The sequence below is a fragment of the Notolepis coatsorum genome (assembly GCF_963971535.1).
Source record: "Notolepis coatsorum genome assembly, chromosome: 6".
Lineage (NCBI taxonomy): Eukaryota > Metazoa > Chordata > Actinopteri > Aulopiformes > Paralepididae > Notolepis > Notolepis coatsorum.
This window is the reverse complement of record NC_140170.1, coordinates 113,951,697-113,979,481: the sequence shown is the minus strand read 5'-3', so window position 1 is coordinate 113,979,481 and position 27,785 is coordinate 113,951,697. Positions and strand designations below refer to the sequence as shown.

The 27,785-nt window shown below is 42.0% G+C and overlaps 1 protein-coding gene across 1 annotated transcript in view; it reads left to right on the top strand.

Moving 5' to 3' along the window:
* The first annotated feature begins 1,007 nt into the window (after positions 1–1,007).
* Positions 1,008–27,785, top strand: part of dctn2 (dynactin 2 (p50)) — a 62,705-nt gene continuing 35,927 nt past the window's right edge. Inside the window, exons 1-7 of the mRNA XM_084316801.1 lie at positions 1,008–1,208; positions 1,588–1,656; positions 6,914–7,010; positions 8,887–8,948; positions 9,729–9,827; positions 11,517–11,677; positions 13,548–13,698. Of these exons, the coding sequence (XP_084172927.1) occupies positions 1,173–1,208; positions 1,588–1,656; positions 6,914–7,010; positions 8,887–8,948; positions 9,729–9,827; positions 11,517–11,677; positions 13,548–13,698 (675 nt within the window). The 5' untranslated portion in view covers positions 1,008–1,172. The remainder of the gene's footprint in view (positions 1,209–1,587; positions 1,657–6,913; positions 7,011–8,886; positions 8,949–9,728; positions 9,828–11,516; positions 11,678–13,547; positions 13,699–27,785) is intronic.

Genomic DNA, 27,785 nt, shown 5'->3' with positions numbered 1-27,785 from the left:
GTTTACCAGTGAGGAGATCCGGTACAGGAATCGAGTTTGTTGGTTGACTTTTTTTATTACATTGGATGCCATTTTGTCACCGGAAAGATTTGCCTCTAGGATGGAACCCAGGTAGGTAATTTCTTCTTTCCTTGTGACAATATTGTCACCCACTGTAACTGAGAAGCCGTCGGTCTTGCTGAGTTTGTTATTTGAACCGAAGAGAATGGACTCTGTTTTGCCCATGTGTAATGATAGTTTGTTATCAGCGAGCCATATGCAGAGGAGATTTTGCCTAGTTCTGAGCTGAGGTTAACAGTCAGGTTAGTTAATTGATCTATCATGAAGTGTCAAGGCGGTGACGATTCAAGAAGGTGGAGGATGGGGAGCAAAGTCGGTGACGATTCAAGAAGGTGGAGGATGGGGAGCGAAGTCAGTCAAACAGTTTGGAAGAGGGAAACGTGTTGCTGTGGGAATTAACTGCACCGCAGAAGTAGCAAATAAATCAGAAGATACAAGTAATAGTGTCCGCAACTCAAACATATCTGAAAGTCATAAATGTATAAAAGTATGTCATAAATGTATAGATGTAGCAGTACTGTCTATCTGTATGTCATGTATGAATGAATGAAAACTTTATTAACAGATTGCAGAATGGGTACAATACAGTACAGCTCAATACATACAATTGTTAAGGGGATGCAGACCAGAGAAAGACTTTCGTCTTGTTTACATCAGGGTCCCCCATTTTCAATTCATAGTGATATGTCATGATGAATTGAAAATGGGGGACCCTGATGTAAACAAGACGAAAGTCTTTGTCTGGTCTGCATCCCCTTAACAATTGTGTGTATTGAGCTGTACTGTACATACCCATTCTGCAATCTGTTAATAACGTTTTCAATCAATCAATCAATCAATCAAAGTGATGGTCAAAATAAATGGCTACAGTCCAGTAGATGGCGGTGATGCAGCCATGGAGGATGCCAGCCGCCGTTAAACTCCAGAGAAGAACTCAAGCAGGCGAAGTGACCACATCAGCTGGCGAACATCGCCGCTTGTATGATTGCTGGCTCATCTAGCTTTTATTACCAATAGACTCGGTAGCTAGCTGTATATCATCATCGGCAAATCAAACACCTTGACCATTTCCTTTGTTCGTCCAGCGGCATCGTCCTTCCATCCCAGAAACAATGGCAGATCCCAAATACGCCAACTTGCCTGGAATAGTAAGTGGCTAACATTAGCTAGCTGGAGTAACATCGAAGCGAATAGGAGCTAACGTTACTAGTCAGCTTAACGTGTTGTCTGTGTTGTCTTCTTTCTGACAAGTACTTTATCTTGCATGAAAACGCAGCCACATAACGCCGGTTAACGTATCAACTAACTAGTAACAGTTGGTAATAGACGAGCTAATGTTGATTTCGTGAGTTGGAGAACACTAGTAACCATTAGCTAGCCAGTTGTCAGGCTGGTGTGTTTTGAATGGGCCGGGGCGTTGGCCAACCATTGACGAGTTAGCTCACCGCTAGCCTGCTGCACCTTGTTGTTTAGAGCAAACCAGCTGTGATGGCTGTCACAACCACATTAACATATCTATTTCCACAGGCCTCTAACGAACCTGATGTGTATGAAACCAGTGATCTACCAGAGGATGACCAGGCACAGTTTGAGTCGGTACGTAACGGTACTAAGCATGTTATGCCACATCAATGTGGAACGCCCTACCCACAGCTGTAACGGAATGTGAATCACTACCCACTTTTAAAACCACTTTCAAGGAGCACCTACGGGAGACTGCAATTCGAAACTGGCCCATGTAAATGTCCTAACCCAACCCCCTCCAATGTACAGTAAATGTCCTAACCCAATAATACACAAGACCCTCTTCTTGGGACCAAGTAAGGTTTTGTCGATAATCCAATGTACAGTTACCCCCACCTCACCCACCCAACCACCTCCAATGTACAGTTTCTTCGTCAAATGTATACTCTCTCTCTCTTTTATTTTTATTTTTTTAACTCTTTGTATCACAAACTACTGTATTTGTAAATCTGGTATGTCATAAATGTATAGATGTAGCAGTACTGTATCTGTATGTCATATATGTTATGATGAATTGAAAATGGGGGACCCTGATGTAAACAAGACGAAAGTCTTTCTCTGGTCTGCATCCCCTTAACAATTGTGTGTATTGAGCTGTACTGTATTGTACCCAAATATTCTGCAATCTGTTAATAACATTTTCAATCAATCAATCAATGCTAACATTAACGTTACTTTCCAGTAGGGTTAGTTATGTAACGCCGTCAGTGATTGAGTGAAACATTAGTAGCTGTAACAAAATGACTTCGTTTTTATTGTGTTCACACTATTCCAGATGACAATTGCACACTGGATAGGCAATAGTTATCACTATCAGTATAGCCCTAGCTAGATGGTAATACAACATTGTATTCAATTCAGCAAATACTGGATCCATTTATTGTAAAGGCACAGCTTCATAGTGATCCCCATTTACCCTTATATGTGCTCCTCCCATGCTTTTTATTAACCTGACCATGGCCAGACTTTTGTTTAGCTGTGGTGTGTTACATATTTACATATGGATAGGGACTTGGGAAGGTAGTTGCATCCAAAAACGGCTGTGGCGAGTTCAACACATAAATAGTAATCCATAACTTAATAAAATGTAGTCCTAAATATTCACCAAGCTTTTACTATCACAAATATAAGCATTTTGAGTTCATAATATGCTTTAGGTAGAAGACCTGTACTGTCTTGAATTGCCCTTACCTCCCCATAACGTTTTCTTGACCACCATTGCATTTTCTTTGGGTGCTACCCTCTTAACGGCTCTATTTGTAAGGGAAGCGTAATACAATAAAACAAATCATGGCTGTATTAACACCAGCCCAAGTCCAGAGATGCTGCTCCAAAGTCTGCTTTTCAACATATTTGGCCTATCAACTGACCCAAGACCAGCAAATCCTAATTGGCGTTTTCCCTTCCATGTTCCATATTCTTCTTCCCCCTCCCCTTGGTCCTTGTTTTGACTCTACCCCACCCTTCCTGGGACCCTAGTTTGTACAAGTAAGATTGGTTCTTTTTTTCCTCTCAGTGCATTTAATGCAGCAGTTTTGCATGGGTTTTAATCTCACATCCACTTTCCTATTTCTTCTGATTGGGGTAGATTGGTTGTTTTATACTTTCAGTTACAGTTTTTGTTTTGAAGTGTAATTGATTCATTCTTTCCCCTCTGATTTACAGTTGCTTTCTTTATGATCCATGGTCCGCTCTTTTAGCGGATGATGTCGATAGGCTTTTTGCAGGAAATATTGGGTTGCATTCTCCTTACATCTCTTCATAAAGCAGCGTAGGCTAAGGTGTTTCAAGTTTAATTTGTCACATACAAAAGTACATTGCAGTGAAATTCTTCCCCTGTGCGACCCCCCCCCCCCCCCCGACTGCATTTTATCTAGAAAAAGGACAAGATAATAATAATAATTAAACTGTAATTGTACAATAAAAAAAAAACTTGTATAAATAAATAGAATATACAACTTTAAAATATAAATAAACCTTGTTATTATTATTCACCTGTCTTTTTTTCTAGGTGCAATGCACAGTTCAGGGTCTGTGTGTACATATGTTTGTCTTGTTGGTTAAAGGAACATCATGATAGAAGCTACCGTTTCTGTTTGTGTTTTTAACAACCTTCTTTCTCTAGCCCACCACTATGTTCTAACTGACTTCCTAACCGACTAACCCATCTGCACTAAACTGTAGAGTTGGCTTGCCAAAGACCAACAATGGCCTGGGATTAGCCGTATAAGATATAGGCTCTGCACGTCATACACCAACACCACTTACCTTAGTTTGAGTCAGGATTTAGGCTTGCATCAGTCTATAAGAAACTTGATTGTCATACTATTGATCCAGTCTTGTTTCTGCTTTTTTTTGACAGCCTTTCCCCCTCAACACGCCATTCTGATTCATCGATTTGGTTTATATAAACATCTCCAAATCTCTGTCCCTTCCCTCCACAACATAATGTTGTGAAGTCGACAATTATGTCTTTAGCAAAGGGCATACTGTCACTCTGCATTCACAATGCATCTTACACACCCTTTTGTTGCTGTCAACGGACCAGTAGCTCAGTGCTGTTGGTGGGTCATCACCCCTGAAGTCAGGGAAGATAGAAAGAACTGTAGATGCCAGGAGGCTATTTGGATGGAATTTACCTATCTCAGACCCAGCCGTCTTTTCTTGATCCTCCAATCATAGCTGTTGCTTACATCAAGGAGGATCAAGAAAGGAGGACAGGGTTTGAGATGCATCAACTGAATAGTGTCTCCACTGTCTGCTAGCAGCCACACTCTGAACACTGCTTTCTTTCTCATCTCCCCCAGTCTCCTGACCGACTGATCCGGTTGTGTGCATGGCATGTGATAACCACATTAATCTGTGTTGTTTCTCTCTCTCTCTCTCTCTCTCTCTCTCTCTCTCTCGCTCTCTCTTTCCCTCCTTTCTCTCCCTCTGCTCTTCCGTTGTTTTCTCTAACTCTTTGGAAACCCAAGGAGCTGGTAAGAGCCTCACTGACTAACTGACACTCCTCCTACCCCTCCCTCCCTCTCCAATCATTCATCCAACGGTCTTGTGTGTGCATGCCCTGGTTGGTCTGTCTAGTTGTCTTTGTCTGTCCATCCATCCATCTGTCTGTCTAATTGGTGGTGTTTAATCCTATTAATTTCCTCTAGTCCCATCATAACTGATCACTTGGGAGGTTGTGATCAAATGATGTTCCAATAAAAGTAATGTGTTCCTCCCCAGAAATGTCTAATAAAGAATGGTCGTTTAGAAAGGCCAGCCAGCCCCTCCCAAGCCTCGCTCTGCCATCCTCATAACAATGTTGTTACTAGAGCCCGACCGATACTGGTTATTAGGGAGTAAAATATTCCAATATCGATATATCGGCTGATATTCTTATATATATATGTGTAGTATCACACCTTACTTCTTCCACCCTCAGTCATCTGTCAAAAAAACAAAACATGAATAAAAAAAAAAATAAAAGAGACATTAACTGAATTATATTTTAGTTGGAACCAAACTAGTTTGCATTGCATGTTCTATTCTAAATAGCTTAAAGGGGAACTATTTTACTATTTATTTCACTATTTGGGCACTTTTACACAATTCCTGAGAGTCTATGGAACACCTCTGTAATTTAATTTTTTTTTTTTGATCCACTTTTTCTCCCATTTTTCTATATTTTTCTCCCATCCCAATTTCGTATCATCCAATTCAACCCTCCCCTGTCACGAACGCTGTTTCTTGCCTCCCACAAGCCGGCTGCAATGTGGACTAAGTCATACATAGCACAAGTCCCCTCCGGTACTTGAGGTAACAGCAGTCGCATCTTTTCACCTGCGCAGCTCGATCTCTCAGTGTCGAGGAGTAACGCGTGGGAGGCTCACGCTGCCCCCGACACTTCCTGATTCTACTGCGCAGGCGCACCAACCGACTTGTAGGAGTCGCTTGTTCACAACGTTTGATCCCCACCCTTCAGTTTTCCCTCCCCGTAATACGGCCAATGTGTATTACTGCGGACGACCAGCTAAACTGAAAACAATGTGGAGAGCTGGATTCGAACACGCGAATCCTAGCGTCTCCACACTGGTGGCGAGTGCCTTGCCCACTACACCACCTAGCCGCCCTACCTCTGTAATTTAATTTTAAATTTTTTTTGTATTTTTAATCAAGTACTCAAACAGCATTTTTCTACCTCAAGATCTTAAGTCATTTTGAGGCTGGGCTCCAACCACTGTAACCCTAACCCTGCCACCTGGGCTGCCACATTATTATGCAGCTGAGACATCTCTGACATCACAGATCAGCACATTTTCAGATGACTCAGTTCAGTGAGGGTGAATATTGTGAGAGGAGAATTGGAAGAATCCGCCAATATGAGAATTAGAGACATAGATCCTATTAATATAAGTCCACATAGCTAGGAAACAGTGCTAAACACTGAAAAAGGCCATTTATAAGATAGTTCCCCTTTAATTTTCACTAATGATGAATTTATCTTTTATATTTATGTAATATCTAATTCATGCAGACAGTGCTTCTGAGAGTATTGTAAACAATGACTTGAGTATTATGACTGAGTTGTATGTAAACATTGGAGTTGGAGCGTGCTCTGCTGGACAAACTGATGACAACATTTCTAAATGATTATCTCTGCATCATTTTCTGTAAAAAAAAAAAATCTGCACCCATCACATATTGGCCGATTAAATCAGCTGGCCGATTAATTGGTCGGGCTCTAGTTGTTACTATTAGTAGGCTTAGCATTAATACGCACACCAAAAGTTTGATCTGTTGTGTGCGGCTGTACAATCAGCAATCTGAAGTGTCTTGTTTGTCTCTTCGCTGCTGGTATCCTGATGTGATATGTAAACCATTTTCTCTCCTAGACAGCAATTGAATGGGGGATGTCAATACTGCAGACATCTCTAATACATACTGTAGCTAGAATGACTTTCCATCTCTGTGGCTTTCTGATCCAATAAATTGGCCAGATGTCCCACAGAGACAAGCACATAAATCACTAATCTCCTAATCAAATTCACCAGGGCACGATAAAGCCTTAGGATTTCTTCTCACATCTTCCCTGGCACCACCATCATAATATTATTCCAAGTCTAACTTTGGCTTTGAGACTTTTTTTGTTTGTTTTTGTTTTGTTTTGTTTGTTTTGCCCGACTGGTCCACAGACAGTGAGCCTGGGCTCTGCCTGATGCTGCTCTTTCTCTGAGCTGATAGAAGCCTCCCTGCGCTCCTGTGTGGTGATGATGATGATTTTTTTTATTTAATATTTTCTATTGGTGTGTTCTGACTTGCTTTCCCTGTGTGTCGTCACTGAAAGGAGGAGCTGTGCAGTGACAGTGTGGAGAGGATCGTGGTCAACCCCAACGCAGCCTACGACAAGTTCAAGGACAAGCGCGTCAGCACCAAGGGGCTCGGTGAGCTTTTAACCACTCCTCTTCTGATGCATCAACTCTGACGCTCTCAGCTGGTAGCTCAGATTGATTTTCCATTTTACTTCAGGATTTCGGGATTAATTTGAACATGCAACACATTCAGAGCCGGCCGGATATGACCAAATTAGGGCTTGTATGCCAGCACTTTAATCAATGGGAGGATGGGGAAATTTGCGAGTGCTTAAAATATATCTTAAATTATGGCTATGGGTCTAATACACCCGTCGCTTATCAATGACTTGCTTGCAGTCAACATGTACGAAACGGATTGTTTTTTCATCTGTACATTTCCGTTTTATACCGTTTTGAATACGAGTATAGTTTTGGAGATTTCTAGTAATTCCAGAGAAATATGCGATAATAGCTTAATAATAGATTAATTAATAGATAATAGTGGCTGATTTCAAATAAACGCTAGATTATCGATAGTATATCGATATTAGAGATGAAATTGTTGCCTTACTCAACAATCGGAGTCCCTCCCAACCTCTGATGGGCCTTCCCCCTGACTTTGAATCCAGCCATACGCTATGCTGTCTTGAAAACGTCTCACTTAGTGCCCTCTCTAAATTGGTTGGCGCGGCTAAACCCTCAACCTGTCTGTTTGACCCTCTTCCAGCAACTCATCAAAAAAACTCTTCCCAACTCTAGGCCCTGCCCTACTCTATATCTTCAACACCTCCTTGTCTACTGGCGTGGTGCCCCTGGCCTTTAAATCAGCCGTCATTAAACCACTACTTAAAAAACCGAACCTCGACCCTCTAATCTTGAAAAATTACAGACCCATCTCCAATCTTCCGTTCCTATCCAAAGTGTTAGAACGGATCGTCGCAACGCAATTTACTGACCATTTATCAAACAATAATCTTAATGAATCTTTTCAATCTGGCTTTAGAGCCTTACACTCCACCGAAACGGCGGTTACGAAACAGAGTTTTTCCTTACCTTCGCATGGGGTATGTCTGGGAGTGTTTGCATTCATTCATTTATTTGCATTTATTTTAAATTTGTTGGACCTTATGGTGTTCTTGTTTTGTTCTTGACTTATTGTTATGTTTCTTCTTGACTTGTTTAAAGAAGACGTGTCCGGCCCATGGGGACATTAACGTGTGTTGTCGGGCCTTACAAATAAATTTGATTTGATTTGAGTCCTTATGCACGCTAGAGAAGCGGGCTGAAAAATCGCTTATCCGTGACTTGCTCCGCGCCAACGGCACGCACACACACATGCTCCGATGGCAGTGAAAGGAACATCTGATTAACCCAAGACTGGTAACATAGAGTCCTTACCTCACATCAGATGTTCTGCTAAAAGATTAATCTAATTCCTGATCGCCATTCCAAATATCGATCGCGTCCATTGATCCAACGTTATAGTCCAAAACACATAATCCAAGCTGCTCCCAGCCTCCCTAGTCAATGTGGTAACACGATACTGCTTGCCCGAGAAGGGAAACCCGGACCGCAGTTTTTTTTTCTGATTCACATCTCCAGCCAATCCAATCCAATGATGTGCAATACCATCCGGGAGACGATAGGCAGCGGTATTTGCCCTTTTGCGAGCTCAGACGCCCATTCCCAACGATAACATCAGGTTGGATGGATGAAAATGAATGGATATCACTAATAAAAGAAATAACGATTAAAACCCGACTATACTTGTGATTGGCAAGCGATGGCGATTTAACCCGACTATCATCGTGATTGGCACGGAATTAGTTAATGGAGGGTCCTGTTTACCTGGCCTTTCCTCTGTTCTCATCTTGGTCTGGACACATCTCTGGTTTGACATCAATTTGCTCTGTGTCTCTCTCTCTCTCTCTCTCTCTCTCTCTCTCACATACTCACTCTCATGCAGACTTCTCAGACAGAATCAGCAAAAGTAAAAGAGTGGGCTATGAGTCAGGAGATTATGAAATTGTAAGTACACCACTGCATTTAATTATTACGTAATTTATTTAGCTTAGGCTAAAAGGTCTTCAGAAACTATTCCATCTTGCAAAATGCCATTAAATGGATTACTTGTTACCGTAATTTCCTGTTTTCTGCACCGCAGCAGGTTGTCTCTAATGTCAAATCTCTTCACTGCTATTGTCTGATTGATTCTACCTTATCTCATACCAGTCTTCTTCTTATTGTGTGATTTCTTTAATTGCCCGCCACCACCTGCTATCTCCATATACCATGGGGTATTTCAGCAAGCAGAACCATGCAAAAAATTATCTTGAATAACTTATCTTATTGTCACTCATCGTGGGGAAATCATCATTCAGAATAGCTAAAAGGTATCGATGAGAAGCAGTCGAGTGTCCAACTTAAAGAGGAATTCCACCACAAAGCCACATTAAACTCATTTACCGTATTGAGGCATAACTGGTTAATTCTCACAATGTGAGAGGAATGTTTGGCAACCTTTGACTGTCGTTGTCTGATGCCTGCCCTTTTACGCGGTCTGGTCCTTTGTAAAGCTGGAAGCTGGTCGCTGGAGCATGCACAGTAGTTGGGGCTATTTCTCTGGCCTGACCATGTGTATAGAGCTGGCTGTGAGCAAATTTTACTCCTGTAATAAAGCAACCTTTCTACAATACCACCATGGAATTCCCCTTTTTAATGTTATACAAATGTTTAAAATATCAGTAAATGCATAGAATTGTTTTTCACATGCAGTATATTAACCTGATAACTTCTGTCTGTGTATAGCTGGCAGAGGGCTGTGGGGTGAAGGAGACTCCTCAGCAGAAGTACCAGAGGCTGGTCAACGAGATCCAGGAACTGAGCCAGGAGGTGGAGACCATCGAGGTCAGAGAGAGAGACACACACACACACACACCTACACTTACCTTCCTTAGGTCTGGGAAGTTACACACCAGTTACCCAGCCTTTCCCCAGAGTTCTGCAAGTAAATCCAATAATAGTTTTTCCACAGAGTTTTTCCCTCCATCCCACATTATTATATGAGGCAGCTCAGTCACGATGCTCCTTTGGTTGGCAGCAGTGTTGGCAGCAGTGCAGAATTGGAGGCTGCCTCTACTCAAGACTTCTTAGTGGGTTTGTAACCCTATATGTAGGTAACTAGTGGTGCCTGGTTTTAGCCATGCACCTGTGAATTCAATCTTCAAATTTGACAGTGAATTTGTAGTTTTCATGCTTTGTCTTTTTCCAAAGTTTTCGCTGCATTGTTTCTGTTTTATGGAAAGAAAAAAAAGTATTTTGTGTCTCAATGAACACAAACCGATTAGCAGATAAGGAAGGAAGCCTGTGAGCCTCAAATTCGAGGCGCCGCTCAGCAGATAATACGTACGTGTGTCTGTGCCAGGAGATTTATTTCTTATTCAAAACTCCCACTGTTAATAAAATAATATGCATCTTTCATTAGAGGGGATGGACGGGAGGCACGCAGAGCAGTGCCTGCTGCTGTTCCTGACTGGTCCCGCCACATTAAACCCTAATCAGATTGCAAATCAGCAGTTTCATCAAAGAATTGTGCTATGAGCTCCTGTTACAGTATGTTGATGAAAGATGCTGCTTAACTACAGGGGAACAAGCTGCTGTTGTTGTGATACTGAACTAGTCGGAGTTTCACGGTGCAGCCGGCGGTCCAGCAACTCGCCCTCGTTCATCACAACAGCACTGCATGCCGTGAAACGACTGCCACGTCTCGGCTTTGTTGAGGAAAAACTGGAGCATATTATTTTTTATCATCTCATGACTGTTATCCTACAGAGAAACTCTTGCTAGGAATCTGATTATGGAAGTGGGTCTGCGGTACTGTGTGAATAATGGGATTTTCCACCGTCTAATTGCTCTGTGGGGAGATTTTAAATACTTTTGAGTATCCCAAAAAGTTACAGACCACGTGTCTACATGAACATGTGTGTGTGATCCACTTAACATGTTTGTGTCCCCATCTATATATGGGTGTTTCCCCTCACTGTCTATATATGGGTGTGCCCCTGTCTATATATGGGTGTGTCCCTGTCTATATATGGGTGTGTCCCTCACTGTCTATATATGGGTGTGTCCCTCACTGTCTATATTGGGTGTGTCCCTCACTGTCTATATATGGGTGTGTCCCTCACTGTCTATATATGGGTGTGTCCCTCACTGTCTATATATGGGTGTGTCCCTCACTGTCTATATATGGTGTGTCCCTGTCTTTAATATGGGTGTGTCCCTGTCTTTAATATGGGTGTGCCCCTGTATATATGGGTGTGTCCTCCACTGTCTATATTGGTGTGTCCCTGACTTGTCTATGGGTGTGTCCCTTTTTATAATAATAGTTTGGCTTTCAAGAAACTCAAGGATGCTTTTTTTTTTTTTTTTTTTTTTTTTTTAATATATATATAATGGCTGTCCCTGTCTATATGTGGGTGTGTCACTAGGGATACTTTCCTTTGCCATTATTTATTTTCTCCTGATCACACACTTTGATGATTTATACACATCTAACATCAACATCTAACCATCTACTCTCCCTCCACCCTGTAGGCCACCACTAAGGACACCAGTGCAGAGGAGCGTCTCACTCCAGTGGTGCTGTCTCAGCAGGCAGCGCAGCTTAAGCAGCAGCTGGTGTCGACTCACCTGGACTCCCTGCTGGGACCCCAGGCCCACATCAACCTGGCCGACCCAGACGGAGCGCTGGCCAAGTGAGCAGGGGAGGGGGAACTGACTTCTGTGACTAGAGGTGCCCCGATACCAAGTACAAGTACTTACATTTGGTTACTTGCCGATACAGAGTGCCAATATGAATACTTAATAATACCATATTGATTATGTAAAAGATAAAATAGTAAAAGCTTTTATGTTGGTCGTCATAATGGCAACGTTTTGTTTTCGTCATGGTTATATACTATGAGAAGGGGAACCTTCCTTTGGGACCCCAGGCCTACATATAACTGACAAAGCTACCGCTTCTATTATTGTTATATATATATATATACTCTGTAAGAAATGAGAGCAAGAAAACTCACCCTGACTTTATAAACACCACACCTTTATAGCTATATAAAGGTTATTTGATACAGTATATATATCGGCTATTACCAGAATATATATATAATACTACAACAAACAAGTAGTTGTGTGTGGTTACATGCAATTGTATGACATACATCTGTGCAGCTTTGTGCAAGCAAGCAGGGATGCTGTTGCGGCAATGTGCCTGTATGATTTGATCCCGACAGTCTACACTATAGAGTAGTGTTTGAGTGAGTGCTGTGGGGATGAATGAGTGTTTTTGTGTGTTGAGACAAGTTGGACTGATGGGAGCGTATAGCAGAGGAACTCTCTTTTGTAACCCTGGGGCTACATCAAGCCTCCAGGCCACAACGGCACACTGGTCAAACGAGAAGGAGGGAGAGAAGAAGAGTTGAATTCACTTCTGGGACCTGGGACCTCAGGCCCAAATCAACTTAGCTGAGTCGGTGGAAGCACTGGCGTAATGAGCTGGGGAATGAGAGAGAGAGAGAGAGAGAGGTGTTATCTTTTTTCAACCTGATGAGGCACTGGCTGAGGAAGGACATGGTTGTAGAGGGAGGAGACGGGAGGAGATCTGTGTCTGATCTGTTACTGACTGGGAGTCATTTCATCTGGCAGGAGTGTTTTTATTGGAAGCAGACGACAAGGCCAGTGGAAGTCACTGGGAGACTGAACCATGTCTTTGTAAAAATGACGTAGAGCAGGTATATCTTGCATGTCTGTTTGTTTGGTTTCCCTGTGTCCATTCGTTTTCTGAACAGTCATGTTACAGACAGTAAAGTAGCAGTGTAAGGTTTAGTCAGAGTAGTGATTACAGTACGATAGTAGTGATAACCATGGTAACGTTACAGCAATGGTGGCAATCGAAGAGGGGATGGCCACCTTCATTTCACTATATGTCTTGTGTATGTATGTGATTAATAAACCTCTTGAATCTTGAATAGTAATTGCACAGTAATGATGGCATGTGGCCGTTTTAAGTCAGAAAACATAACATTGAGAGTAAGTGCAACATTTCTCAAGCCATGACTGTGCAGTGAAAGCGAGTCCTGCCTGCACCGATGCCCTAACTTCTCTTGAGTGGTAGCCACTCAAAAATCAATGACACAAACAAGCCAGAAAACGGTACCCAGCTTGTTATTGAATATGTATTTAAGGAGCATAGACCACTGACGGGTGTCTTCCATCTGGCATGACTTTCTAGAAGTCAGTGTTGCATGTAACGCTCCTGGACATGGTTCTCTGCCGGGCTACTTCCCTTCCCCTGCTGTCTTGGTTAAAAATGAGAAACCTGCTCCTGCAACCTCACATCAACCCAGCAGACATCAACTGGGCTCCAGCCAAGTGTGGTGTGAGAGAGGAGGGGGACAGATGGTTATAATTGGCCACAACAGAGCTATGATCCTTTGAGCTAACGGTTTCTTTCACCATCTTCCCTCTTCTCCCTTACCCTTCTCTCTCTATACCTCTTTGTCTCTCTCTCTCTCTCTCTCCACCTCTCTCTCCCATCTCCCTCTCTCTGTCCTGTCCTCCCTCCAGACGCTTGCTGACCCAGCTGGAGGTGGCTAAGGGTGTCCGTGGCAGTGGTCCAGGAGAGAGCAAGGCAGCAGCAGCCAGGGGCCCAGACGGTGTGGTGCTTTATGAGCTCCACAGCAGACCAGAGCAGGAGAAATTCACAGAGTCTGCCAAGGTAAGGAGCAGTGCCTGACTTATATTGGGGTGCTGATATTACAGGACGATATTGGCCTTTCTCGGATACATCTGTATACTTCCTACATGAAACCGCTCACAACAAGGTCTGTGGATTATCCTGAGTAACCAGGACATGTTCTGTCGGAAGGGGCACTGCTTTTGACTTTTCAATTGGTGCTTTGAGCACCATAAGATGAGTGCCATTCAGCTCTATTGTATTGGAGTGATGGCAGATATCTCTAAAGCTAAGCTAATGACACCAAGTTAGTGTAAAGCCGGTAAGTAATATGCTTAGGTAACTTTAAGCCTAAAATGCAATTACTCATTATATTGCATTATATCATTATATACTAGGGGTGGGAATCGCCAGAGACCTCACGATACGATACTATTGCGATACTTGTGTCTAGGGCTGTCTTAAATACTTGGAAGCTTCGAAGCTTCGTTCGATGGCACAAGCTTCGAACATTAAAAAAAAAATCGAAGTAAAAAAAAAAATCTTTTTTTTTCAATATTTTTTTTACTTCGATTTGTGTGTGTGTGAGAACTACCCATCCCAGTTAGGACAGCCGAATCCCGTCCAATCTTTCGCCGTTGACTAAAGACACTTCAACCATTATCTGAAATGATTTAAAAAAAAAAATCTAAATCTAACCGTGACTAACCTTACTGTCATGCACTTTTCCTAATAAACTAACCTACACTGTAACACGCAACACTTTGATAAACATTGTTACTCAGCTGATAGAGTTGTACCCTTCTTGCTGTCTTGTCGTACAGAACTTGTAAGTCGCTTTGGATAAAAGCGTCAGCTAAATGTGTGTGTGTGTGTGTGTGTGTGTGTGTGTGTGTGTGTGTGCGCGCGCGCATGGGGCCATTGGGTGGGGCCGGGGGACAAATACACTGGAGGAAAGTAACCCAGCTCAGCACTGCCCAAATTATATCATCACTATTGCCTGTTTGAAGGATATCATCCTCAAATACATATACACATACATGCCTTGTAGAATTCCACACATAAGAAAGAAAGATACTGGGATGAATAAACAAGATAGGAAATAAAATTTAGATAAGGTGCTACTGAGATGTTTTGGTGAGTTCCTTGTTTTTTTGTGGAAGTTGCCCTTCTTAAAAATGCATGAATATTCACTGATAATTGGTCTGTAGTGGAGTCTACAAGGTCTACATTGCCGGACCATGTAGAATCCGGACCTTGTAGACTGACATAATTCTGTGCATAGTTTAGTCTACACAGGCCATATTTCAAATAATCAAAATCTTACTTCATTCATCTTAAACATTCTTGATTTGGGGGATTGGTAGTTCCCATGAAATCTGAAGTTGTTCAAACGACAACAGCGATCCACCTTGAATTAAATCACACAGCCGAGTGAAACCTTGTTGGCTCAGTCATGAAAGGGGCTACTTAATTAATTAATCCAACCCACTTTATTTATAGAGCACATTTAAAAACAACAAAGTTTATGAAAGTGCTGTACAAGTCCCACAACATAAGATAAAAAAAAAAATGTAATTTTTTTTCGAAGCTTCGAATTAAAATCGAAGCTCGGCCCCGAAGCTTCGATTGCCAAAAAAAGCTTCGAACGTCAGTCCTACTTGTGTCACGATACGATACTATCGCAATACTAAATATATCGCGATACGCTGAAAATATTGCGATGTTTAAAAAAAAATTATAATAATAATTTGCTCAAACTTTTTAACTACAAAGTAAAACTGTCAACATGTTTTATCTAATAAAATAAAGTTCAGTCTGTTCATCTCACTTCAATCATTTTTATTGCAGAACATGGTATTTTCTCAAGCAGACAGATGTAAACACTGTAATCTGTGTTGCATGTACCTGACAAACTGAACTGTTTGTATTAGTCATTCCATGTGTGTGTGGACTACTGTACTATTACAGGTATTGAAATGAACAACGCAACTTCCTTATACAATTTTTTTTTTCTTTTTCGAATAATTAAATATCGATATTTGGCGTCCCTGTATCGATACAGTATCGCCACGCAAAGTACCGCGATACTACTACGTATCGATTTTTTCCCCCACCCCTATTATATACGCTCACACACAACACATAAACAATCCCCACTGATCTCTGAGAGAATAAAGTCACGAAGGAGCAGTGTTTCATTACCACCAGAGCTACAGTATATAAAGCTAGATAAAACAGGAAGGGAATTAACAAACATTATAACCTAGCTCAATTTACTCGTTAAAAAGCATTAAACAATCATCACTTTCCCTGGCTCTTTAGTGGCATTTCACCAGATCTTTGAGAGTGGTTAACATAAGCCCCTTTCACTCTGCCAGTTCAAGCCGGGAATCTTACCCCGTTATTCCACCGTTCTGTGTGAAAGGTATGAACACGGAATGGGGGGTCAAATTTGATGCGGCATTATGCTGTCTTCACGTATAGAGACATTGCTGGGGTGGGTTTCCCCCAGTGTCTGAAAGGGACTGCTCAGCATTGCAGGATACGGATGTGATGTCTTGCGCTGGCCGCCGTGGATCTGCCAATTACGTCCCACGGCTTGCACCCACCTCTTCTTCTTACCACCAATCAGAAGCTCTCGTTCGTTTATTTACCTCCGGATTGTCAGCCATTACTCTACTCGGAGCTAACGTTATCTCCCCGCCAGCCACATTGACAAGTACCAGCGCTTATACATTACTGGCAAATGTCTTGTTGCACTTGTGGCAACGAGCGTTGTCAGCGTCGACTTTAGTAAAATAGACCCAGACTTTTGAACATTTCGTTCTGTCCGCCATTATGAGAGCAGAGCTGTCTGTACTCGGTGTGTGTGTGAGTGAGTGTGTGTGTGGGAGGGGAAGGGAAGAGAGGAGAGAGCAGGCAGCCCGCTCCCCGCGCAGGCAGACACACAGAGGCAGGAGAGATATAGACGCGGCCAACAAGATTAGTTTGCGACGTTTAAATTCCTTAAAAAAAAACTCCATAATTTCTCGAGTACCGATAGCAGTACTGATGACATCGGAGCTTATAAATACTAAAAAAATAAAAAAAAAATGATAAAAAAAAATATATATATATATATATATATATATATATAGTTAAAAAAAATTTATAATACAATAAATATCGGCTTGAGGAGCATAAAGTTATCGGTGTCAAAAAATCAATATCGTGCATCCCTAGTGATTTTGAGTATCTACCGATACCGATCTTTCCCGATCCGATATCTTTTTTTTATTTTTTTTATTCAACAATTCACGTCTTAAAAACTCATACTGAGGCCTTAGTTTTGGTTTACATTTTTTTTTTTTATCCCGATCTTCGGAAAACCACGTGATCGGCCCCGACATCCCTACATGTCCCCTCTGATACATGCGGAGTCAGCCAGCCACTACTTTTCACCTGCCAGCGCGGACTCTCATTGGTGAGGTGTAACGTGTGGGAGGCTCACACTACCCTCACCATCTCCCTTCCTCGCTGTGCAGGCGCCCTGACCGACCTGTAGGAGTCGCTGTTTACAACGACCAGATTACCACCCACCGGCTTCCCTCCGTCTGACTCTGCCAATTGAGCCAGTATGACGGCCGGCCAAGCCGGAGGCAACGCTGACAGCCGAATTCGATACCAGTGTCTCTCGCGTTGGTGACGAGCGCTTAGTCCGCTGCGCCGCCCCGCCCCACAGAGGTTTATTGTAAAATGCGGCTTGCATCTGGCTTATGCGGTGGGTCTGTTTGGGACACCGAGCCTGAAAATTTTTCTTTTTACCTGGGAATCGATACCGGTACCCAACGGTACCTATTTTTCTGTACTTTACTCTCCCTCTCTGAAGTCTAAACTTCACAACACACAATCTAAAACCCCTTACCTCCCTCTCCCAAACCATTCCTACAACAATCTTTTTTATGTTGCATGATCATATATATTTATGTTTAAATATCAACATTATCTGGCAATCCTCAGTAAATACTATCAAACTCCTCTGATGTCAGACCAGATATGAGACGCGTGCACACACGCACGCATGCACACACACACACAGAAAAGGAGAATGGCTTAAATGATTTTAGAATACTTCAGCTAATGAAGTTAAATGTATCATCAACTATCCAGTTCGTTTTTATAGTGCAATGTTTTTCTGCTTAAACATTAATTGAACCAGTAGAGAGAGAGACTGGCCAGCCCTACTCGTACACCAGTCTCGAGAGAAAATTGTATCACTGCATCGTATACTTTGGGATAAAGCAATTTATGGGACATGGAAATGTATGTGAAATAACATTTAATGAGGGCAGTGGTTATGCCTGGCATGCACTAGAAGATATTCCAAATCCTAACCGATATTGGAACAGTGGTGGACCCCACACAGGGAGCGAAATTAACTTTTTGACTCATCGGCCAGTGGCGGGTAGATGGGAAGAGTCTACCCGCCAAGCATATTTCTTACCTGCCAAATTTTTTTTGATTAAAAAAAATATATATATATATTTTATAATTTTTTTTTTAAATAAAATATATATTATATAATCATACTTGTAGTTGTATTATCTGCGAGACATCGCCACCACGCAATAAGTCAAAATGCTTGCTATCTGCAAACGGCTCCACTGTCTGTGTGTATACTTGAGTAGCCTCCAGCTCCAGCAAGGATTCTCCGGCCCTGCAGCTAGACCCTATATTCAGCTAGACCCTACATTCAGCATGCAAGGATTCTCCGGCGATGCAGCTGGACCCTATTTATAACGTTACGGTTATTTTGTCAAATCACATTCAACATGCCCTCAGCTAGAATACGCATTCAATCAATGTTATAAGACATTGATATCAGGAGCTATCTGTAGCTACTGCTAGCCCGGTAGATAACGTTAAGATAATTTAGTTTACTGGGACAGATCGATTTAACGTGAGCTAGCTAACGCGAGCTAGCTAACGAGGGAACGGAGGTATTATGCAGCTCATGGAGGTCCGATCTAGACTAGAGCAGACTGCTACCATTCTGAGAGCTTAACGTTAGCACTAGAGCTGCGGGCGAGCTGCTACCATTCTGAGAGCTTAACGTTAGCACTAGAGCTGCGGGCGAGCTGCTACCATTCTGAGAGCTTAACGTTAGCAGTGGCACTAGAGCTGCGGGCCGCTCTGTGTTGATACGAGCAGAAGCCAATAGTATCGCCCGGCTGGGCGGATATGACTCGTTGCCACGTTTTTTTTCAAAATAAGAATATCATACGAACCGAATGCTGCTAACTGCCGGAGCCATCGATATTATGACTCTAGCTGCGCTTGGGCCGGAAATGAGACCCGCACAGATTTTCAAAATAAGAGTATCGTTATGAACTACACGTCCACACGCCACACGGCGGGCAGGGCTCTCAGTGGCAAGCGCCAAAGGTAAAAACTGAGCGCCCCTGGCGGGCGGCGGGCTTTAATTTCGCCCCCTGACCCCACACATAATGTAATATTTCAAACCTAGATTACAGACAGGGAGCGAAATAAACTTTTTGACTCATCGGCCAGTGGCTGGTAGATGAGAAAAATCTACCCGCCAAGCATATTTCTTACCAGCCAATTTTTTTTTATTTTCTTTTAATAAAATATATATGTGACTCGACGTGGCCAAACCCGATTTGATTCGGGCAGAGAGAGCTGTCAGGAAGTGAACAAATGTCTTGCTCTTCAGAAAATCGAAATCTTGTTTTTTTTTTACATCTTTGAAATGTCAATGTGTTCCCTTATTTGCAAACTTAAATACAACTTGTAAATGAGGTAATTATTGTTATATAGTTCGACAAGTATTGTCTCTCATACTGTGGAAAAACTACACGCGAGGGCTATTCGCTGGGTGTGGTCTGTCCGCGTATTAAGTACAGGTACTTATCGAGGTGTTGAAACACACACAGACACACGCTCTCCTTTCTTAGAGAGAGAATAACAATGTTAATACACTATCTTAATGTTATAAGTTATAAGCAACGTAACTTGTGACAAACGCAGTGTCTAAATAAAAAAGATTAAAAAAAGAAGGCCGCCGTCATAAAACGGTCGGCGGGTGTCATTAAATTAAACGCCATTAAAACACATTTAGAATGTCACAAATTTTATGAGCGAACGAATTTCGTTAGAGTGCATTTATTGCAACCTAATGGCATAAGAAGTAAATTAATTTAATGGGGAAACGGAGTGATACCAATGCTTCCTTTCATCGGAGCGAGAGAGGTTGTTGTTGTTTTCACTTATAGCGACACACACACACCATCCATCCTGATGAATTGAAAATGAGGGACCCTGATGTAAACAAGACGAAAGTCTTTCTCTGGTCTGCATCCTCTTAACAATTGTGTGTATTGAGCTGTACTGTATACCCATTCTGCAATCTGTTAATAAAGTTAATGTAATGAGCTTTGTGGGAAATACGAAATGGAAAGACTTTTGCGATTCACTTGTAAATGCGTCCAGAGTGATAAAGAAAATGACATGCTTGTTCACCGGCGCTCGTGTATCACAAAATTGGACCGTCATGAAATTTACACAAGGCATTTTGAGATAGCGGCTCTCGAAGAGGATCATAAATATTTGATTATTATGGCTCAGCTCCAGGCTTTTGGTTGAAATAAATCGATTTCCAAAAAAAGGCAACGCGCCTACACGCACTACTTCTTCGGGGCTGTACAAATCTGCCGTGAAGCTTTCCTCTTCATCCACGGGTAAATTATTATTGTCTATTTAAAACTAATATAGTACATTATAGTAGCATAGTTAAGTATATTATAGTATAGCAGATAGTATTTATAGACCAAAAACCTTTTTGGATCAATACACTATTTGTGTCTTTTGATTTGTCCCACAATTCAACTCAAATTAATCAAAATTTCTCGTGTTATTTGAAATGATAATAAAATCTTGAAACTTCATCAGGGTCCCCCATTTTATTTTGATGTAGCCTTTCCTTCCTGGTTCAGCCAATACCTTGACACCCAACATTACATGGCTTATGTGAGGCTTCCAACAAATTGACATAACAAAAGAGCTTGACGCAAGGTGTTAACCCCATAGAGAGAGGGGGGCCATGGAATACAATGCATTCTGGGTAGGGTTGTAGTTGATTAACTCACAGGTGTGAACCTCTCCACAAAGTTCGAAGGCCATTCATCTCTGAATGCGTTTTCTGATATCACCATGATTCATAGGATGTAGCTTGAAAAGTATCCCACCAAAATGTTCAAGTGATGGCTTATTTTTAAGGTATGAATCTGTACTTTCACAATATGTATAAAAAAAAATGTACGTTGCCTCAACAAGTCCCTCCTATCCACGGCTAGTTACATATATTATATAATCATACTTGTAGTTGTATTATCTGCGAGACATCGCCACCACGCAACAAGTCAAAATGCTCGCTATCTGCAAACAGCTCCACTGTCTGTGTGTATACTCGAGTAGTAGGGATGCACCGAAAGTTTTCGGCCGAAAATGGCAAAAAATTGCCTTTCGGCTATTGGCCGAAAGAGTTTTTTCACCGAAACAGAAACAACCTAACAACCTTGCGTGTTGTTGTGATGATGTCACGCTGTCGGGAGTCGTGCTGTTTCTATGTAAACTCTGCGCGCAACGCGTCCAATAAATGCGTCTTTAACATGCTTTATATCCTTATTTACTATTATGCCTGTCGCGGTTAATCACTGAGTGATCTAATATGCATATTATTCAGAGCGAGAGGGGGGGGGGGGGATTGTGTTTCTCACATTGACGCTGTCTGTCTGTCGCGCGTCTACTGTGCCGAGTCAAGCGAGCACATTCAGCTGGGGACTAGAAAGGTGCGCTCAGTAGAGCACAGATGTCCGCTGCGCAGCCAGAGAAAAGATGGAATTAATGTACTGACTGTATGCATTCAGAAGTGCTGAATAAATGTTTTATGGACCCATAATAGTGATTATTTATTATTTAAGTTAAGTTTTGCCATAATCATATTTTTCCATAATCATAATGTTCCACAACATTGGTAAAAAAAAATCTATTCTATGAATCATTTTCGGGCTTTCGGTTTTCGGCCAACTGTTTTCTATTTTCGGTATCGGTTTCGGCCAAGAATTTCCCATTCGGTGCATCCCTATCGAGTAGCCTCCAGCTCCAGCAAGGATTCTCCGGCGCTGCAGCTGGACCCTATACTGTAGCCTCCAGCTCCAGCAAGGATTCTCCGGCGCTGCAGCTGGACCCTACTGGAGCTAACGTGTACTAGGTAGCTACCTATCCAACGGAGGTATTATGCACTACTAGACTTGCTGGAGCATTTGTTGATATCGGGAGCTATCAGTAGCTAGCCGGCTAGATAACGGACAATGCCTCAGTATTAAACTAAAAGGGAATAGTTGACTGGGTAATTTTGTAACGGTAGCTAACGTTAGAGCAGTCAGCAGACTGCCCGGCCCGACTCTAGCCTCTCTGTTTACATGGGGTTTGGAGGGGCTGGAGGAGGGAGGAGCAGCGCGTTGCATGTCTGTGTGCTTGAGACAGCGAGTGAGAACTCCGCTAAGAATTGGATCATGTTATTCGATCGGTTTTCACATGACTATTTTGTTGCCCGCCACATGGCGGACTAGGGTGACCAGGTCAAAATGGTTCAGTCGCAGGACAGCAGCACTGCTTTTGCGGGACAATGCGGGACACGTAGGAGGGGGGGGAAGTGTATTTAAATATTTTTTTTATTGCTAATTAAAATTAAATAAATGTATTTATTATTTAAGGGGAGACACTGCAGGTGAATAGGGTAAAATAATTAACTAATAGATATCACAATGAAACTTCCCCAGTTGATTACTTATATTAAGACAAGACTTTTTTGTATTACAAGTTTTCTGAAATTGTATGTTTAAATATGCAAATGAGGCATTATCTACTTAAATATGCACTAATTTGCATATAATTCCAGGACAGAAATCTTAACATTGGATAAAGCCATTTTCAAAATTATAGTTTAATTTTGTTGACATATTAGAGCCAAAGGTTATTACAGAGGGGATTTTGGATATCTCTTTTTATCACTCCATAAATCAGAAAATACTCCATTCAGTCCATTTTTATGGTAAAATTCCATATTTCGCCATGTTTTTAGGAATAAAATGTGATATAAATTAGGGTATGAATGCGATATCAACAAACCCTTCTGTAAATACCTTCAGAACATAGATATGAATAGAACTGGAAGGTTTGGTGTATGTGAGTGCTACTGAAGTGGAGATTTCTGGCTCAGAGTATGAGGAAAAACTCTTAAAACGAATTTTTGGGAAAACGCCTTCAAAGTTCTGTATTGTAAAATGCCATACTTTTTTTTTTTTTTAAACAGATATTTACAAACACAATACCTAATCAAACCATTAGTAATAGACAACCTAAACACATGCCTGATAACTGAATAATAATAATAATGATGTTATTGAACTGAACAGAACTACACACAGGCTACAAACAGTGTAGTACAGTGTAGTACCCCCTAATAGGCAAAAAATATTTGAATAGATATCACTATGAAAATTTCCCAATTTGTTATGTACATATAAACTAAGAAAAAATATATTGCAAGTTTTCTGAAATGTATGTTTATATATGCAAATGAGGCACTTCCCCATTAAATATGTGCACATTTATGGATGCAATAAGGCAAAATGATGTAAAATAAACAACTAAATGTGTGTTATTGACGTTTTATTGTCACTAGTTTCATAGAAGACATGTTTAGGAAGCAAAATATAACAAAATCTCAAAATCAACAAAAAAAGTATATTTGACTATTCACCTGCAGTGTCTCGCCTTAAATGCCTATATATCATATTCGACGCAGACGGTAGGCTATATATAGCTCATTTTGTTATTAATCTTATTAAACTCACCTCCGGTTTTGGGGATATTAGCCTCCGGATTCTATTGCCCCCTTCCCTCTGGACAGTGTCCCGGCGATACTCCCTGTGTATTCTGTTATTATAACAAACCGACCCTCTGATTGATTCAGTTCTCAATAATAGTCGGGCCAGACTTGCTGAACAACTATATGTGACGTCCCCCTCTCCTCCATGTGTGATGGTGAAGCTCCTGTCAGTGGCAGATCCTGCATTCTACCTTTTGGGGATCATCTGAAACGGTGTTCTGCGAAATTCTACTACCTGCTGGCACGCATGGCGCATGCATGCGCATGACCCACAATCGTTCACACTACAATATCCTGCCACCTTGCTGACGAACGTCTTGTTGAGTCTTGTTGTTGATATATCTTAAACAATATCTTAAACATGTTTTTCATTGCACCTTTTGAACTGTATATGCATGTAAATATTTGCATGTAATTGGCTTTGCAGCCGAATATTTGTAGATGATAAAATGTCGGTACACCTGTTGGAATTCGGAGTGAACTATAGGGTGATGTCACCCAGCTGTCCAAACATATAGGCGATTCGCGCTACGGCAGCAGTTCTCAGCAGAGTAGTAGAATTTCGCAGAACACCGGCTCGGACAGGTGACAGGCAGCGCGACTCGAGTGAGCTGCTCAGCAGCCTTGGCTGGAGATGCATCCTGCTGCAGGACCACAGCACCGACACTCTCAGGACCGTGACACTTTGCGGACCCACACTCTCCAGACCCTCGCTCCCATTGGCTGATTTGGGTCACGTGACCGTCCCACTCCAATTCAGCCATTGGGTGGGATGGTCACGTGACTCAAATCAGCCAATGGGAGCGAGGGTCTGGAGAGTGTGGGTCCGCAAAGTGTCGCGGTCCTGAATGTGTCTGTGCTGTGGTCCTGCAGATGGATACTATTGCTCGGCTGCGCAATGCATTGGTTTGTGACGTCGCCCGATTTTTTTATTTTAAATATAAGAGGGTATTGGAACGAGGCATTAAATTAACAACATTTAAAACATTTTTTAAATAATAATCTTTGAAAGATAAAAAATGTAAAAAAAAAATTATCTTTGAATTGCAGGGCATTGTTTTGTTGTTGCGGGACAAACGGCCCAATATCAGGACTGTCCCGCGAGTCGCGGGACAGGTGGTCACCCTATGGCGGACAGACCTCTCAGTCCCACCCGCCAAACGTAAAATCTGCCGCAAATGGCGCTTGGCAGGCTTTAATTTCGCTCCCTGATTACAGAAATGGCCCTAGCCTAGATCTCTAAAGAATGGTGAGCTAATAAAGTATTTATACAGTAGAGTAGACAAACAAGTGGAGCTTTGATGTACATAATATGAATTATAGATATGATGTGCAGAGATATCTGGATAATGACGTATACTTATGATAAGTCTGTGTGCATATGCGTGTACAAGTTGAAGGCTGTGTAGATGGATAGTGTGTGAAGGCTATGCGTTTGCGATTGTGCGTCTGTGATAAGAGAGAGAGGGAGAGATGGTGTGTTTGCATGTGTGTGTGTGTTAGAAAGAGATAAAGAGAGAAGTGTGCTGGTAAATTTCCCTGTCGCATGCTCATTTGTTTTCTTGAGTAACGTTAGAAGGATGTCTGGAGGACAAGGTAACGTTAGTCTGCTGCCTCAATAGCAGGCAAGTCTTTCAATTCAGTTGAAAAATCACTCCTTCGTAACATAATGATAGAAGTTATCCACAAAAAGCATATAATCCACACGCCTGAATCCACGGCGAGTCCACATACAGTCCCTTCAGTTTTTTTTTTTTATCTACTTTTTTCTCCCATTTTCTATTTTTCTCCCATCCCAATTTCCTATCGTCCAATTCTACCTTCCCCTGTCTCGAACGCTGTTAGGCCATGCCTCCCACAAGCCGGCTGCAATGTGGACTAAGCCTTACATCACGTGTCCCCTCCGCGTGTAGCCTTTTTACAACGCATCCGCGTTTCCGGCGCTCTGATTGGCCAGGTCATGTGACATGTGCGCCCAATAGCGTGTTTGCCAATTTCCGCGTCGAAACAGCCTGCAAACTACCTGGCGTTCTATCGCCATGCTCTAAGACAAACTCTAACCTTAACCAACTTCGAAAGAGTGCCTAAGCTTAACCGGCGAAAGAACTTGCCGTCACGCTCTAAGACAAACTCTAACCTTAACCAACTTCGAAGAGTGCCTAAGCTTAACCAGTGTAGAAACTTGCCGTCCCACGATTGGCGCTCATGTCACATGACCTGGCCAATCGGAGCGCAAAACGGGAACCCGGAAACGCTGATGCGTTGTAAAAAGGCTTCAAGCGTCCCCTCCGGTACTCGAGGAAGCAGCAGTCGCATCTTTTCACCTGCACAGCGCGATCTCTCAGCGTCGGGTCTGCGTTTGGAGCAGGGTTTCCGTTAGAAAATATTGGTGCCGGTCTCCGTGTCCTGCAAGATTTCAATCTGCCGGTCAAATGGGAGAAATTCCGGTCAGAGTTTATTGAGCTTAAAAACAATTGATAGGCAGGCTATATAAAGAATGACATCCTCAAGGCATGTAGATTTATAATATTTTAACTTAAAACTAGGCTACTTTTGCGTATACACACAGTCATTATATTCCAAATCAAATAAGTCCAGAGACTCCGTGCTGCTGCTGACTTTAAATCAAATAGGTGTCTCTGGTATAGGTTTTCAAAATGTTCAGTTGCTATCGCATGCACTCATCTGTGTTTCACTACACACATGGGTGCATGCTTACCAGCTGTTCGCCTCTTTTTAATGCAACATGCAACACTATTATCACCGACATCTAAGAAGGGAGATCCCCGCTTGAATTGGCCCTTCTAAGGTTTCTCTCCTCCACATTGACTGTGGAGCATTTTTTCCTATTGTTAGGTTTTAGTGAGTTCTTCCTTACCTTCGCGTGGGGTACGTCTGGGAGTGTTGCATGCATGCATGCATGCATTTATTTTGAGCTTATGGTATTCTTGTTTTTTCTTGACTTACTGTGTTACTATGTATTTTTTTTTTTCTTGGCTTGTTTAAAGAAGACGTGTCTCTGTTAAGCACTTTGAGCTGCACTCCGTGTATGAAAGGTGCTATATAAATGAAGATTATTATTATTATTATTATTAAATACAGCAGTGTGTTATGATCACATTTATGAGCTAACGAATTCCGTTATATTGGACATTTGTATTAATTATATCAAGCGAATAAAATTTGGCAGAGAGAGACGGCAACATTATCGTGAAATATAAACGTTGCATGATGACTATTATATCTCCGCCTCCCTGTCCCAACGAAGAACATACCAATTGTAACTGAGGGGTACAATTCCCTGACTGTATTGATAAGTATGGTATCATTAAACCACTACCGCTTTATGTACTTTAATTACTGGCCATACAGTACATGATATCTAAATATAATGAACACTTCCCACAATGAATCGGTTCTACACAAAGTTGTCTTTAAGTATTTATTGCAGCAAAAGGTACATAATACTTCTCTATTATACTTTGAATGCACTTGTAAGGCAAAGGAATGTGCGTAGGCAAATCAACAATGAATGTCCATTCTCTGGTTACGCAGGAGGTAATTATACAACCTGAATCTTAGGGAATTATATCTATGGTACACTAGTAATATATAGCGGGAGATACTGGAAGGGTCCCCCCGGTTGTAAGCCAGCAGGGGTAGAGGATCTGTCGGTAGTAGAGAGTCTGGTCAACGATGACTAAGGAGACTCCAAGTACAGGAGACGGTGCAATAGCCTCTTGATCCACAGACGAATACAGCTGTTCTCCGTAGACTGTAGCTCCACAGTGAAGAAAGCTAGCCGGCCTCAGGCTCTCTGAGGCGCAGACTCGACTGGTCTCCTCACAGGGTAAATCCAACACGTGTAGGCGTCTGCGATTCTCCGCTCCATAAATCACAGGACCAAAACAAATATAATCCAGCCGCAAAGGGCTATGTAGTCGTCGGGTAGATTAATCCAGTGTACATGTCCACACGGTTCTCGTCTAGGTCTCCTCGGGTGAAAGCGCCATGAAAGCAGCCCAGCCTGGATAAGCACTCTAGCTGATACGAGGAAGCGTTGGTGATGCTGGTCACTGTAGAACTTTAGCCGCACGATACACTATACACAAATAGACTATTACTGACTTAATAGAAATATGTCGCACTCGACGGTATAGCGCCAAACTCTGAC